Source organism: Schistocerca americana, chromosome 1 (assembly GCF_021461395.2).
Source record: "Schistocerca americana isolate TAMUIC-IGC-003095 chromosome 1, iqSchAmer2.1, whole genome shotgun sequence".
Taxonomy (NCBI): Eukaryota; Metazoa; Arthropoda; class Insecta; order Orthoptera; family Acrididae; genus Schistocerca; species Schistocerca americana.
Genome location: NC_060119.1, coordinates 1,229,493,563 through 1,229,507,460, shown reverse-complemented (window position 1 = coordinate 1,229,507,460; position 13,898 = coordinate 1,229,493,563). Strand labels below are relative to the sequence as shown.

Sequence of the window (13,898 nt, the reverse complement as noted above, 5' to 3'; positions counted from 1 at the left end):
ATTAGATGTTGATGCTCTAGTTGATACCGGGAGTGAAGCTATATGAAGAGATACTGATTACTGATACCAGCTTACTTAGTTTTCCTGTAAATGGTGTCAGAGTCGTAAATGATGTGGGTGCCAAAAGTAAGCCCATTAAGGAACAAGCATTGATTGGACTTGAAGTAGAGAGAGAAGCATACGAAGCAACATGGTGGTACCAGGTCTTAACATGGCAGTTATTTTGGGAATTAACTGGCTGAACGAAGTAGAAGCAATCTTGAATTTCCATGAAGGCACAGTGAGTGTAAAAGGACACGAGGGAGAAAGGAGAGAGTTGACCTTGGTAGAAAGTAAGAAGTCAGAAGAGGAAGAAGAGCTCTAACAGGCAAATTTGTGTTACGAGAAGGGACCTACAGAAGAACAACCGGATGATAAAGTATTGATATTCTACAAGAGATTAGCACAAGCGGATCAACCTAGTGAAGATGCTATGGGCAAGAGACTAGAAGATATGACACATTTGGATGAAGAGATTCAGAAAAAGTTAGCAGAGCTCTTACATAAGTACAGCAATGTCTCCTCTCAGCAGCCAGGAATCATGAAAGGGATAGAATGTAAATTGAAAATTAAAGAACACAAGCCTTTCAGTGTTAAACAATACTCCATCCCTCAGGCTAAAAGGTAAGTGGTAGAAGAATGGTTGACCTTGGGGTTATTGAGAGAACCAAGAGCCAATATAATAGTCCATTATTTGTGGTAGACAAGAAAGATGGGAAGGTGAGAATAGTTTTGGATGCATGTACTGTAAATAAAATCATTTAACCAGAGCGAGACAAGCCAGAAATGATAGAAGAATTAATTTAAAGGTTCTGGGGTGCAAAGATATTAAGTAACATTGACCTGACTGCTGGGTACTGGTAAATACTTCTGGCCCCTGAGTCACATCAGTATACTACCTTCACGTATGCTGGCAGAAGTTATCATTTTAGAGTATTGCCATTTGAGCTTAACATGTTGGTCTTAGAATTCATTAGAGTGTGGGACAAGATTTTGGGTGAAGAATTATTTAAGAAGGTTACTGTTTATGTGGCTGATATGTTAACTGCAAGTGAGGCATGGGAAGAACATTTAGAGACACTTGAGGGAGTCTTGTAGGCGTTTGAGAAAGCTGGGGTGACAGCAGACTTGGATAAGTCAGAATTTGGTAAATCCGATAAATTTCTTGGGCTCCATAATTACTGAAGAGGGTATTTACCCTGCCCCAAGTAAGCTCGAGACAATTAGACAATTTCCAGTTCCTCGTAACAAAAGGCAACTGTCAACATTCTTCGGTGTCTGCAAGTTCTATCAAAAAGTCCTGAAGGAACCTGTTTTCACTGCCCCAAAACTGAGAACACTTACTAAAGCCAAAATGATGTGGCCCTGGAATGATGAAAGTCAAGAAGTATTTGAAAGGATTAAAGAAGCATTGTGTAATGCAGATATATTATGCCATCCTGATTTCTCTAGAGACCTTTATTTGGGAATGGATAGCTCAAATTATGGACTAGGCATACTTTTATACCAAATCGAGAAAAAAGGAAGTAGGGGAGGTGATATAGACTATAGCCTTTGGTAGCAGAAGCTTGAATGCATGGGAAAGAAGATATAGCGTTACAGAGAGAGAGGCACTGGCTATCGTGTGGTGTTTTAAGCGATTTCATTGTTATCTACTGTAATGGTACTTTGACTACCGTGCCTCCGCCAATACAAAGATATAATTTACGATCGCGCATGCAGAAGAGCGCTGCACCAGTGACCGATTTTTATAAATAATTTTGTTCTTCTTTTTACTTTTGTGTAGGTGTTTTTTTTAAACAACTAATCGATTACACACTCTCTCTCTCTTGTCTTCATATGAAAGACATGTATTTTTCGGTGCTGTGTTAAATATGCTTTTAAGTGGAAATTAAAACTATATTACAAAACGAAGTTATTATAAAAGTGATTCGAAATGGTTATCGCCAAATTTGTAAATTGATCCTGACAGTGACAACTTGAAGAATTTTTCAACAGACGGAGAAAAGTGAAAGACGGGTCTTCTTACAAGAGAATTAGGAGGACAGCCATGAAGACTATATTGTAATTAGTACTGCATTTCTAACAAGATTATAAGGTAGATTTAAACTAGTTTCTGATGCTATTTCTGTACAGTCGCTTTTTGTAGTGTTGCCGACCCGGTCTGCCATGCACGGTCAAATTACAGCACAATCTCAATCAATAATACGAAGTCCGGCTTATCTGTAACTTATTCCATCAAAATTCAAAACCCAATCAGATTTTCTATTTTATATTTTTCACGGCAGAACCCCGAGGAAAGGAAACACTACACTACCTGGACAACATGTGAAGGTGGTCATGGACCACAAAGCTGTAACATTCTTAACCACAAGTAAACGGAGATACAGCCACTTGATAAGATGGGCATTGGCGTTGCAAGATTATGACTTCAAAGTGATGTACAAGCCTGGTAAATCACATACCATATCTGATGTGTTATCAAGGCTGCCACTCGATTCTTGGGGAATGAGTGGACCAGAAGGAGGACAAGTTTGGATAGGTATAATGAAGGGAGAACAGCATGTAGATGTTGTGAAGAGGTTCTTGAGAAACATATGTAGAGAGCAGAACCAGGACGAAAAACTGAAATTAATCAAGACTAAGTATAGATGTGCTGGTGAAGAAAAGATTAGGACATACTATTATATCCACCAGGGAAGTGAAGAAGAGAGGATGAAGAGAGATTATGTACACCAGAGTGTACAATAGACGAGTTAATCTGGGACACACATTACAGCAGTTCCAATTATGGACCTAAGAACTGCCTTGAGAAACTGAAATTGGACTGCGTCTTCAACAACATGGGAAGGTGTATACGCAAGTTGCTGAGTACTTGTGATACATGTCAGAAAACTAAAACTACCACTGTTCAACATAAAGGTTACCTGCATCGGCTCATACCAGAATCAATTAGAGACATCATGGCAGTGGACATGTTCAGTCCTTTGCCTGCAGCAAAAGGAAATTACATCTAAATTCTAGTTGCAGAAGAATTAGTATCTAAAGTTGTGAAGTTTTATACATTAAAGACAGCGACCAGCAAGGCCATCACTAATAAACTGGAAAAAGATTACTTCAGCAATGTATGTCAACCAAAACAAATCCTAAGTGATAATGAATCCCAGTTCTGATCCAAAGAGTGGAGGGAAATGTTGAATAGGCATCAAATTGAACAGATTTCCATCTGTAGATACAGACTGGCCTCGAACCTGGCCGTCAGGTGGTGGGAGTTAAAACGTTTGTGTCGTACCTATTGTCACAAGAATCAAGGTACTTGGAAGGATACCTAGAAGAATTTGAGCATATTTGGAACCACCTACCACATGATCAACAGGATTTGCACCATGCGAGATCTTAACTTAATCAGGAACTTGGAGTGTTTTTTGTAGGTTGGTGGAATACCCGCAAGGAGATAACCTGACTTGGTAGAGGAAACTTGAACTAGTAGAAATGAACATGAGGGAGAGGGTGAAAAGGAGGCAGTAAAGACATGATAAATTGGTGAAAACTATAACCTATTCAAGGGACTACATAGAATTATCAAGATCGAACAGCCCAATACTGTAGAGGTGGAATATGCTCAAACCAGTCGAGTGCATGACAAGGAACATGTTGAAAATATAAAGAGATACTATCTGCAAGAAGATTGGGACACCTCAGAGGACAGAAGTAATCAGGACGATGAAGTGGGGCCTAACCAGGCATAAACATATATGGATGGTTTTTTTTTTTTTTTAAAAAAAGAAAAAAGAGTAAAAATCATGAGAACTGGTGTTTAAGTGTCAGCTGTTGTCTTTTGTTACTATATTTGTATCTATTCAGAATTATGGGTTTTCGTGATGGGAAAAGACTTAACCATATTTAAGGGATGAATTGAATATAAGAACTGAGACATAGTTATCCTTCATAGTGTGATAAGTATTAGTGTTTAAAATGTTGTAGTGCGTGTTAATGTGATATAGATATGGAACACTCTATGAACTGTGTTAATAATAGATGCTCAAAATTGTAGCACATGTTAATGTGATCTAGATATGAAACACTCTGTGAACTGTGTTCATAATAGATGCTCAAAAGCACGAAACACAATTAGGAAAACATTTCTTTAGCGGTTGATCTTATAATGACCACACTGACAGTAGAGTCATGTATACGTTATTGAGTATAGAGCAAATTATTGTCATTTATCTGCATTTGTATTAAGTACTATTTTTTTAATGTACTATGTTTTTGATCACTGATGTATTATGTTAAATAGGTATTAGTCTAATTAGAGGTAGTTATTTACTGTGATATGTGGCATTAATACAGTAGGATTCTGGTTGTGTTCTGGACAGCAAACCTCACAGAGATGAACTGAAATGAAAATAGTTTTGTTGCGATACGATTTTATAGATATGCAGCGTTGTATAGTTCATCACCTGTGGTAGATAGGAGTTTTGTTATAATCTATATGTGATAGTATTGTTTCAACAAATTACAATTTTGAGTTGTGTCATTAGGATAGTTTGTAATTAAGATGTAATCTGTTTTGTAGAGGCAGTGTACGACTGGACTCAGAGGATTTACCATTCAATTTGTAAATTTGAATTTACTTTTATTTATATGTTTATTCTCTTTCTACCACTGTGAGCTCTGTAAGTATTCTTTTCCACCTCTGGTTTCAAAGAAATCCTTTAGGGAAGAACAATACATCTTGAGTGCATCAATTCTATCCTAAGCCTGATGGACAAAAAACAGGAAACAATGGTAGTATTTATTGACTTGTCAAAAGCTTTTGACATGGTGGACCATAAAATTCTGTTATCAAAGCTTGAAATATATGGTATTCGAGGTCTGTCCAACAAGTGGATCAGTTCCTTCCTGACTAATCGTAAGCAGGTAGTGAGCATCAAGCACACAAATATTGAACTAAAAACTGTATCTAATCACTTATCTGACTATAAACAAATTAAATGTGGTGTACCCCAAGGATCAGTAATGGGACCCCTTCTGTTTCTTCTGTACATAAATGATCTAAGCTTAAATGTTGATGCACACAAAACAATCATATTTGCAGATGACACCACGATTCTACTAAAAGGTGACAACGATGAACAGTTACAGCAGACAGTAAACATGGTCACGAAACAACTTAGCAGCTGGGCACAGAGTAATCAGCTTGTAATAAACAGTAAGAAAACCATTGCTCTAAAATTCCACAATGTTCCTAACAAGGACATGTTTATCCCATCAATCTCTATCAATGACAAACCAGTTGGTAACAATGCTGAAACCAAATTCTTAGGACTTTGGCTGCAGAGTAACATCAGATGGAATAGGCATTTGAATATCTCAATGCAGAACTGTGCAAAATATGTTACCTTCTTTGTTCATTAAAATCATGCTGTAGTGAGAAAACAGTATTGAATGCATATCATGCATACTTTCATTCTCATCTTAGATATGGGGCCACCTTCTGGGAAAACTCTAAAACAGCTAATAGCACTTTTAAACTACAAAAAAGGGCCATTAGAGTCTTGTTTGGGTGCAAGCCTAGAGACTCTTGTAAACCCTTGTTTAAGAAATCTGGTATTCCTCCATTACCATGTGTATACATTATGGAAACCCTTTTGTTCTTTAAATTAAATGTAATACACAAGGACTGGAGACTGCAAAAAAACTGTGATATACACAATCACTTTACCAGACAAAACGGAAACTTACAAATGACTCAAATGAGCAAGGACTGTGCCAAAAAGGTACTTTTCACATGGGAGTTAAGCTTTATAACAAACTTCCTGAAAACTTAAAAGCTATCACTGAGGTCAATACATTTGGAAAATCTCTAAAGTCATATTTACAGCATCACTGCTTTTACTCCATTGAAGAATATTTAAATTTATGAAATGTGTTATATAAATACTTATGTGTAAAGTGTATTATTGTAACCTTAAATATGTATGCCTTGAAATGACTTTCAGCCTGTATATTTTTAACTTGACTTGTCCAATGTCTTATGCATAAAATGCTATGTAGACACGAGGACCAATAAAAAATACAATATAATACAATCTTTGCTTCACGCAGGTCGCAGTAGGTACTATCGATAGTCAAGTGCTGGGTGTGCCAATTAGTTGGTTGGTTTGTGGGGGTTGAAGGGACCAGACTACAAAGGCATCAAGTAGTCATTGTTGAGACTCCAAGCAAGTGTTGACTGCTAAACGAGCAGGGCAGATTATGGCGGGATGGCTGACCAGGTTTACAATTGTTTAGCAGCTCTGTGTCACACGCTGCCATGGACCTGACCTCCAGCAGATATGTAAATGGCATTAATTGAGTGACTTGTTGATGTGTTTAAGTGTTACTTTGTGCCCCATGATTACGCGACAACCACACCAGGCACCCATGATATGGAGTGCAGTGAGGATTGTGCATTCACTGCTACATGAAGAATTTTGGCATGTAACAACATCAATAAGTGACCTATTAAGAGTTAACCATTATTATTTTGTCAGACAAAGGGGGTAGCTGCCTCATTTGTGCTGTTTAGACAACGTATATAGAACCTTAACAACAAAGTATGTTGCAATTATTCCAACCTGACATCCTAATTAGTTTTGTTGAATTTGATATGAAACAGCTCCCGTGTAAATGTTAACCAATCAGCCTTTATCAGTTGCACATGGTCAAACTATTCTAAACTGTTAGGCTATAATCCACTAGTTAATAATGGTGGGTTAATAAGGGAGTGTTTCACTCTCAAAAGTACCTTGCACCGCTCTGCTTCTTATACCTCTGCAGAAGACCATTCTTCAACTGCCCAAATGTCTCCATATTCCTCAGTGCCTCTGTAGATCTTAACAATGGTTTTTGCCTGTCACACTAGATGTAATTCTGCCACCTGTAACAGCTGACTGTCAGACCAACCACTCATACCTACTGATGTCATCAGTACCTCCCCAAACAATACTACATCCTCAGATGAACTTCCAAAAAAGGGAATAATTAGGCTAGTGGCAGTTGGGTCCACCTCATGGTATGGTGACCAGAAAAATGTTACTTGCTCATCCACGGCAATTTTCCCTCACAACTCATGTTCTCTGCTGACAATTGTGCTCACTTTTCATCAATTTATCATCAATGAGGGAATTTCGGATCCAGAGGCAGTACATTTGCGTCTCTGGTTCTGCCACTGTGACACTTTTACCCCTCATTCACACACAGTAGAAATACACAAAATCACAGACTGAAAATTACCAACAGATTACACTTTATGCCTTATCATTAACCATAAATCCTTATCATTAACCATTTAGACTCCAGGCATTTGCCTTGTAACATTACCATAACAGTGGCACGTAAAACAGATTACAGACACTGACTCTGCACACTGTAACTGCCCTGTTAAATTGTTAGAAGCTTAGTCAGCTGGAGTCATAAATTTGAAATTAGAGTTAGTATAAAAGTCATGTAATAAATATTTCGTTTGAAGTGCAGTTGTGGCAGATCCAAAGGTCAGTTGTGGAAGAGAAGCCACTGAATATTAAAAGTAGCTTTACTAAGGAATACGCCCAACTGACTACACAAAATAAGAGGGCACATACATTCACAAGTGAGTGGTTCAAAATAAGAATTAATACTGTAAGGGAAATGGGTCACAAGTATAGTTAAGTGGGTACACACTGAGTTGTAAGCGAACATACGATTTGGATAGAGGCATGTATGTTCTAAGTACTGTCATTCCCCATGGCCTGGGTAAAAAGAATTGTGGTTAAAATCCATTCATTCACCTGAGAAAGAAAATAATCAGACTTCATAATTAAATGAAAAGAAAGATTGCAGGTTCTGAATGTTGCAGCAAATATGATCTAAATATTGAAGTTGACATTCGCAGCCATGAAAGGAAAGAGATGAACACATTCACATACCACTATTGTTGAGCAGTGTCACTGTGAAGATTTTAGCCCCCATCTAAATTCTCCATAAAAAATAAAAATAATAATAATAATCTTCCAGAGTTACAGGAGCTGGAATTCATGGTATCATAAATAGGAAAATCATATTGTTTCAGAAGTTGCTTTCATTATTTAGCACAATATCACTTAAAATTATGGAACACTTCGTTTATACATCTTACACCAGAACATGAGAACAATGGAAGGTAACTATTACTAAAACTAACAAACAAAGAGTGTAAATCATCTTTTAGTGTTAAATGCTTTTCAAATGAGTGAGTGGCATGAGGGTCAAATAATTACCTGTACTTTTATCAATAAGAAAAAATTATTAAGTTTCTTTACAACACAGAGCAGTATGCTCAAGCAGATTATGCTGCAAACATTAAACATGCTCCAAGTACTGTGTCTGTAGTCACCCTCAAATTCAGAAAGATCAGCTAGTTCTCTGGCCTAAACAAAGTAACCTTTAAGTTATGGTGAAATTGCTACCTAGATCCCATGCCTGTCACATACACCAAAAATAACCAGCAGTTCTCTCATTGACCTCATAGTGTTGAAACTGCAGGTCCCAGTCCAGAAACCATGCTGCATGGATGACAAATCATGTGCTGCCCACTGAAGATGACACCACTATTTCTGATGCCAACTATAGCTGACAGTGGACGAGGAGATGTAGCAGTAATGCAGTGTTGTAGCCAGTGGAGGGTTGAGATGGGATAGCAGGCTGGTGAGGGCCCAGAGAGACTCAACTGTCAAAATCACCACTTTATTTTACTCATACATATGTTCTCCACTGATGTGGGATAGTGACCATGCCCCCACTCAACATGAAGAGAACCAGGTGTGGGGCAAGCTGACAACCAGCTTCCATCTAGCTGGGTGTACTCCACTTTAATGATGCCTATGTTCAGCCTGTGACATGTGACCTCATAGTGTGAGCTGCACTGAAGACACCTTCTGCCAATAGCACACAGAGGTGATTGTCAAGCTTGCTGCAGTAGCCAGCTCTGCAGTGAATGACTGTGTCCCAGTGGCTGTTGACAAGTGGTGCAGACACAGACATATTGCAAAGGCAGAAGACAGCTGCCATGCACAGGAGTCTGGCTTGCTGATGGAGTGAGCCTGGGATGGCCCGCTGCACTGTGGCACTAAGTCCAGAAGGTGGACTTAGTGCAGGAAGCTAGTACCGCAACGGGACCCAGGCTGCTGGCTGCTATTTGTGGTGTCCTACGCTGGTGCAGCCACCATGTCCTGGAGAACTGCTGGAATGCCAGTGAAACTGTTAACAAAATGATAGCTACTTACTCAAGGTAGCAGCACACCTGTTATGCCAATGCTCCACTTCTACTGATGCTCTTAACAACCAAAATAACTAAACCCTATACTTGCCATCTATCAATGGCTGTTGCAATGCTTCACCACATATTCTCGCAGGATTGTCCATAAAATTTTAGTGTTGCTACAGTTTGGTCCAATTTGCAGTTTCAATGCATATTTTGCTAGTTGCTGTTTCAACTACAACTGTACTTGCTCTGAAGCTCTCTCTTTTAATATTATTTGCCCTAAATAACCTAGTGACGACATTTCAATATCCTGGGATTGGATGGATATTGTTCACAGATTTAATGCTACTGGCAAATCCATGCAAGTATCCATAGCATCTTGTAAGAGATATTTGTATGCAGCCATGTGTCATATGATGTTAACAAATGAGAACTCTTATGTGACACTTTCATCTTGTAAGTCAATCTTCAAGTGCAGTACTAACATTATTTTGTTCTAAGGAACAAATGGCCATGGGTACTGAAAGTTTAAGTAATTAATTAATTAATTGTGTTTCATTGATTTCATAAAGAAGGAGAACCTTTACGTATGTGGAATGAGTCAAGGCATATGTTAACATGAGACAAAGACATCATAAAGTCTTAATCTGTATACTGTATGAACAGTAAATAAACTTATGACTGTACCCCACAGTGCTGGTCATATTTTTGTCATCTAAATTTAATTAAGTAAATTAATAAGAAATCTTCTGTTTTGAAAGAAGCTGCTGCCTTCCCAGTTTTACTATATTGTTGCTGTTTATCTACTGCTAGTAACTTAATATTTACTTAATTACAATGGTATTTTTGAATAAAATATTTTTACAGCTCTAAATACTGAGTCTTATTTACATTGCAGTACTACTTCTCATACATTTTTCTGACAGACACTAGTCCTTGCCACGCTGCTAACAGAACTTTTCAATCTCTGAGTCTAGAAACTCAGATAATTCGTGGAAAGAGTGGTTAATGAGGCATGTTTTTAATTTCCTTTTGAATCAGTAGGGATTCAAATTTCTTGCTTTATGCTAGGGGAGAGTAAGAAACTGGAAATATCTACCATTTCAAGTTATCTGAATATCTAGATTTAGGAACTCATTACGATCATTCTGCATGTAGATAAAAAAGATTCTGCGTAACTTAATTTGACAGAAGTTGCATATTGGACTGTTCTTTCTTGCATGTGTATTTAAATGTGTCCCCTATAAACAGTAATCAAATAACTGATGTAAAATTATGTCTTGCATTTCATTAAATGGCAGGATATTTTTCATTGGTTTGGTTTACAGGTGGGTGTCAGGAAGACTTCTATGTTTTACTGTTCTTTGGAATTTCATAAGTGGAACCCCAGAACAACCAAACATAGTTATAATTGTAGCAGATGATGTGGTAAGTTCAGTATTGGTACTCAGAGGTACTTCTAATGTACCTGGATAGATGAAAAATCTACTCACCAAGTGGTGGCAGGAGAACACACACCTATAAAGGTTAAAGAAATTTGCAAGGTTTCAGAGCCACTGGCTCCTTCTTCTGGCAAAAGGGTTGTAGGGGAAGAAAGATGGTTGAAGAAAAACGACTGGTGAGAATAAGAAATGGGGAGAGTTTGGTAAAGTTACCCAGGACCCTGGTTCAGGAGAGACTTACCAGATGGGATGAGAAGGAAAGATTGATTCTTGGGGAGTGCACCAGATGAGATTTGAAAACTTAAGAGCTTAGTGGTGAAAGAGAGGGTAATAAGCATGACAGAGAAGAGCGGAGAGAGATAGTAGATTTTTATCTATCCAGTTACATTATATACTAAAAATTGGAAATTTATTACTTTCTTGTATATTAGCTCAAAAAGTGATTCTCTAATACAATGACATTCTGTAGATTGAGAATAAAATGCACATTCTGAAGAAAAACTGTGCCTCCAATTTGAATGGCACTAGCTCGAAGGGCTGTGGAAAAGCCGTGAGGCCGCCCCGTTAGTTGCCAGCAGTGATGGAAGTACTGTTGGGCAATTGGAGGTGAACAGCCTGCAGTGATGGATGTTATATGTGAGAAATTAGCGTTGATGGAGGGTAGAGGTTTGAAGTGTTGGCATAGGCTAACGATCTGTACATGTTCGACATGGAGATTGCCTAAGAGCTAGAATTGTGGTGATTGACATTATCATTGCCTCTGATACCAATTGTAATTTATTATAGCCTCATACACTAATAGTTGGCCAATAAAAGTCAAAGTGTACTTCAACAGTGGTTAATTATCATCTATCTCTGTGCATGGTATGAATGGATGCTGTTCCTCAGACAAGCTTCATGTTTTTACAACACTAAGCTTTTGATGGCATTCTACCTTGACTTTAGCAATGTCTTGCCTATAGGAGCAGCCAAAGGTTATTTTACTAATGACATTCTGTCAGCATTACAAAAGGAAAAATTTCCTGTTTGTATTTTTTGTGGTTAGCCAAGACCTTTCATCTTACAGGTCTTTCTCATTAACTAATCTTTATTCATTTGTATAAATGACAATCAGATCTTGCTAAGGGCATACCCAGTAAGAGGCAGCAGAGGGCAGTTATTACCCTAAGAAAACAAAATCTTTACAATCTGACCTCACATCCTGCCATGTCAAACAGTAAACATATCAATTCAGTATCAGTATGCAGAAATACTAAGCACATAATGGGCACTGACTAGTAGCCAGTGTAACCACAGTTGTGAAATCTCAAAACTATTTCATCATTCACTACAAAATTACTCTACAAGGGAGACAGCGACACAGAGAGAACTCAGAATTACAGCCTACCTAGCAGCATTACTGAAAATTTATGCCAGTTATCGACTGACACTGGATAACATTTAATATTACACATTTGAGTATGACATGGTTATGATTGCATTTGGCTCAAGCTGTTTGTTTTCAATAGAAACCGTGTAAACACCCAGTACCTACCATGACCCTAATTATACACAAACACAAGTTAGTGAATTAGATTTTAAAAATAGGTACACAAAGCAGGACTTAAATGTATGTGCTGGACCCGGGAATAGTAGGTGTTCAGCTCTGATGACATTCGTTCTTGCTGTCAACAGTGTTCACAGAGAGCGCTTCACAAGACATGGTCTCCACATGAACGTAAAAGGGAAAAAGATTATTAGTGCCGAAATACTTAAATTTATTAATGAGTCATCTGTAATGGAAGTGTCTCCAATCCCAATTCCGCAAAACAAGAGTTGTCTGTAACAGTGGAACCATCATTATCTGCAGTAGAGCTACAACAAACACCAGTAGCAGCAGCAAAGGCTCAGATATTCTCAGCAGCAGCGTCAGATAAACCAATAGCAGCAGAATCACCACAATCATCAGCAGAGCTGTCATCATCAGCAACAGCATCCAGAACAGCAGACCCCATAATGCTACCTCAAGGCAATGAAAATGCATGTGAGGAAATTTTACAAAGGTCATTAGCCGCAGCAGCTAACAAAGAAGGGCAGTCACCAAGTCGGGGAGCACAGGAGCCACCAGCAACAGCAACCACACAGAAGAGGTACCTGAGGCCTGGGGGATCAACAGCAGAAGCAGCTTCCAATCAAGACAGATGCCTGAGGACTAGGAGACCTGCTACACTAAGTGAGGATTTTTTATGGTACCGAGTAAGCAGAAAGAGAACATGGAAATAGATGTAAGTAAAACTGTCCATCTTAAATACCAGTGTGACAATAGTGAGAGGAATATAAACACTGGACATAGATATGATCCAGGTTTAATGACACAAACTGAAAAAAATCACTGCATAGTACCAGAAGCAAAGGGAGCAAGTGAAGTGCTAAGTATATTACAGGAAGGGGAACTACTACATTTAAAGCCAACTGTTAGTGAACCAACTCAGTGCATTTTAAAGGAAGATAATCAGAGTGACCAGTTAAAAATACCACTAAGGCTCATGCACCTAAACATACAGTACCTTAGAAATAAGCTTAATATATTACAGGTTTTTTGTAAATGAACAGTCACCTCATATAGTAGTGCTAACTGAGCATGGATTAAAATCTGATGAAATTATTTACTGTAAACTAGAGGGCTACTCCTTAGCAAATAGTTATTGTAGACAGCAACATAAGGGTGGTGGTGTGGCAGTTTACATTAGTGAGAATCTTGAGTACAAGAAATTAAACTATCTAGACCAGTACAACAAAGAAGGCTTGATTGAAGTGACAGGCATCGAAGTCCACACCAAAGAGTGTAGAGAGGTTATGAGAAAACATAAAGTTATTGGGATTTATCATCCACCAAAGGCTGATGTAGTTAGCTCCAGAGACATATTTAGTAGAGTAGTGGGACGTTGTTGTCCCAGTGACCTAACTATACTTGGTGATCTGAATATTGAGGCAAAATCTTCCAGTTTGTGTAATATGAGGTTAATAGATACTCTTAACCCATATAATCTCATAAATGTAGTAAATAGTGATACCAGGGTAACAAAGTCCACATCTAGCAGAATTGATTACGTTATACTATGTAAACATATTAAAGACAGTGTTAGGTGCTGGAATATGGATTTTCACTATTC

At 38.1% G+C, this 13,898-nt stretch overlaps 1 protein-coding gene across 2 annotated transcripts in view; it reads left to right on the top strand.

Annotated features, from left to right (window-relative positions):
* LOC124619985 (arylsulfatase B-like) overlaps window positions 1–13,898 on the top strand; it is a 136,179-nt gene that overhangs the window by 33,549 nt on the left and 88,732 nt on the right. The window contains exon 2 of one of the 2 annotated variants that reach the window (XM_047146651.1): window positions 10,633–10,732. The exons of the other annotated variant lie outside the window; for it this stretch is intronic. Within the exon in view, the coding sequence (XP_047002607.1) occupies window positions 10,633–10,732 (100 nt within the window). The remainder of the gene's footprint in view (window positions 1–10,632; window positions 10,733–13,898) is intronic. 2 annotated transcript variants of the gene reach the window in all.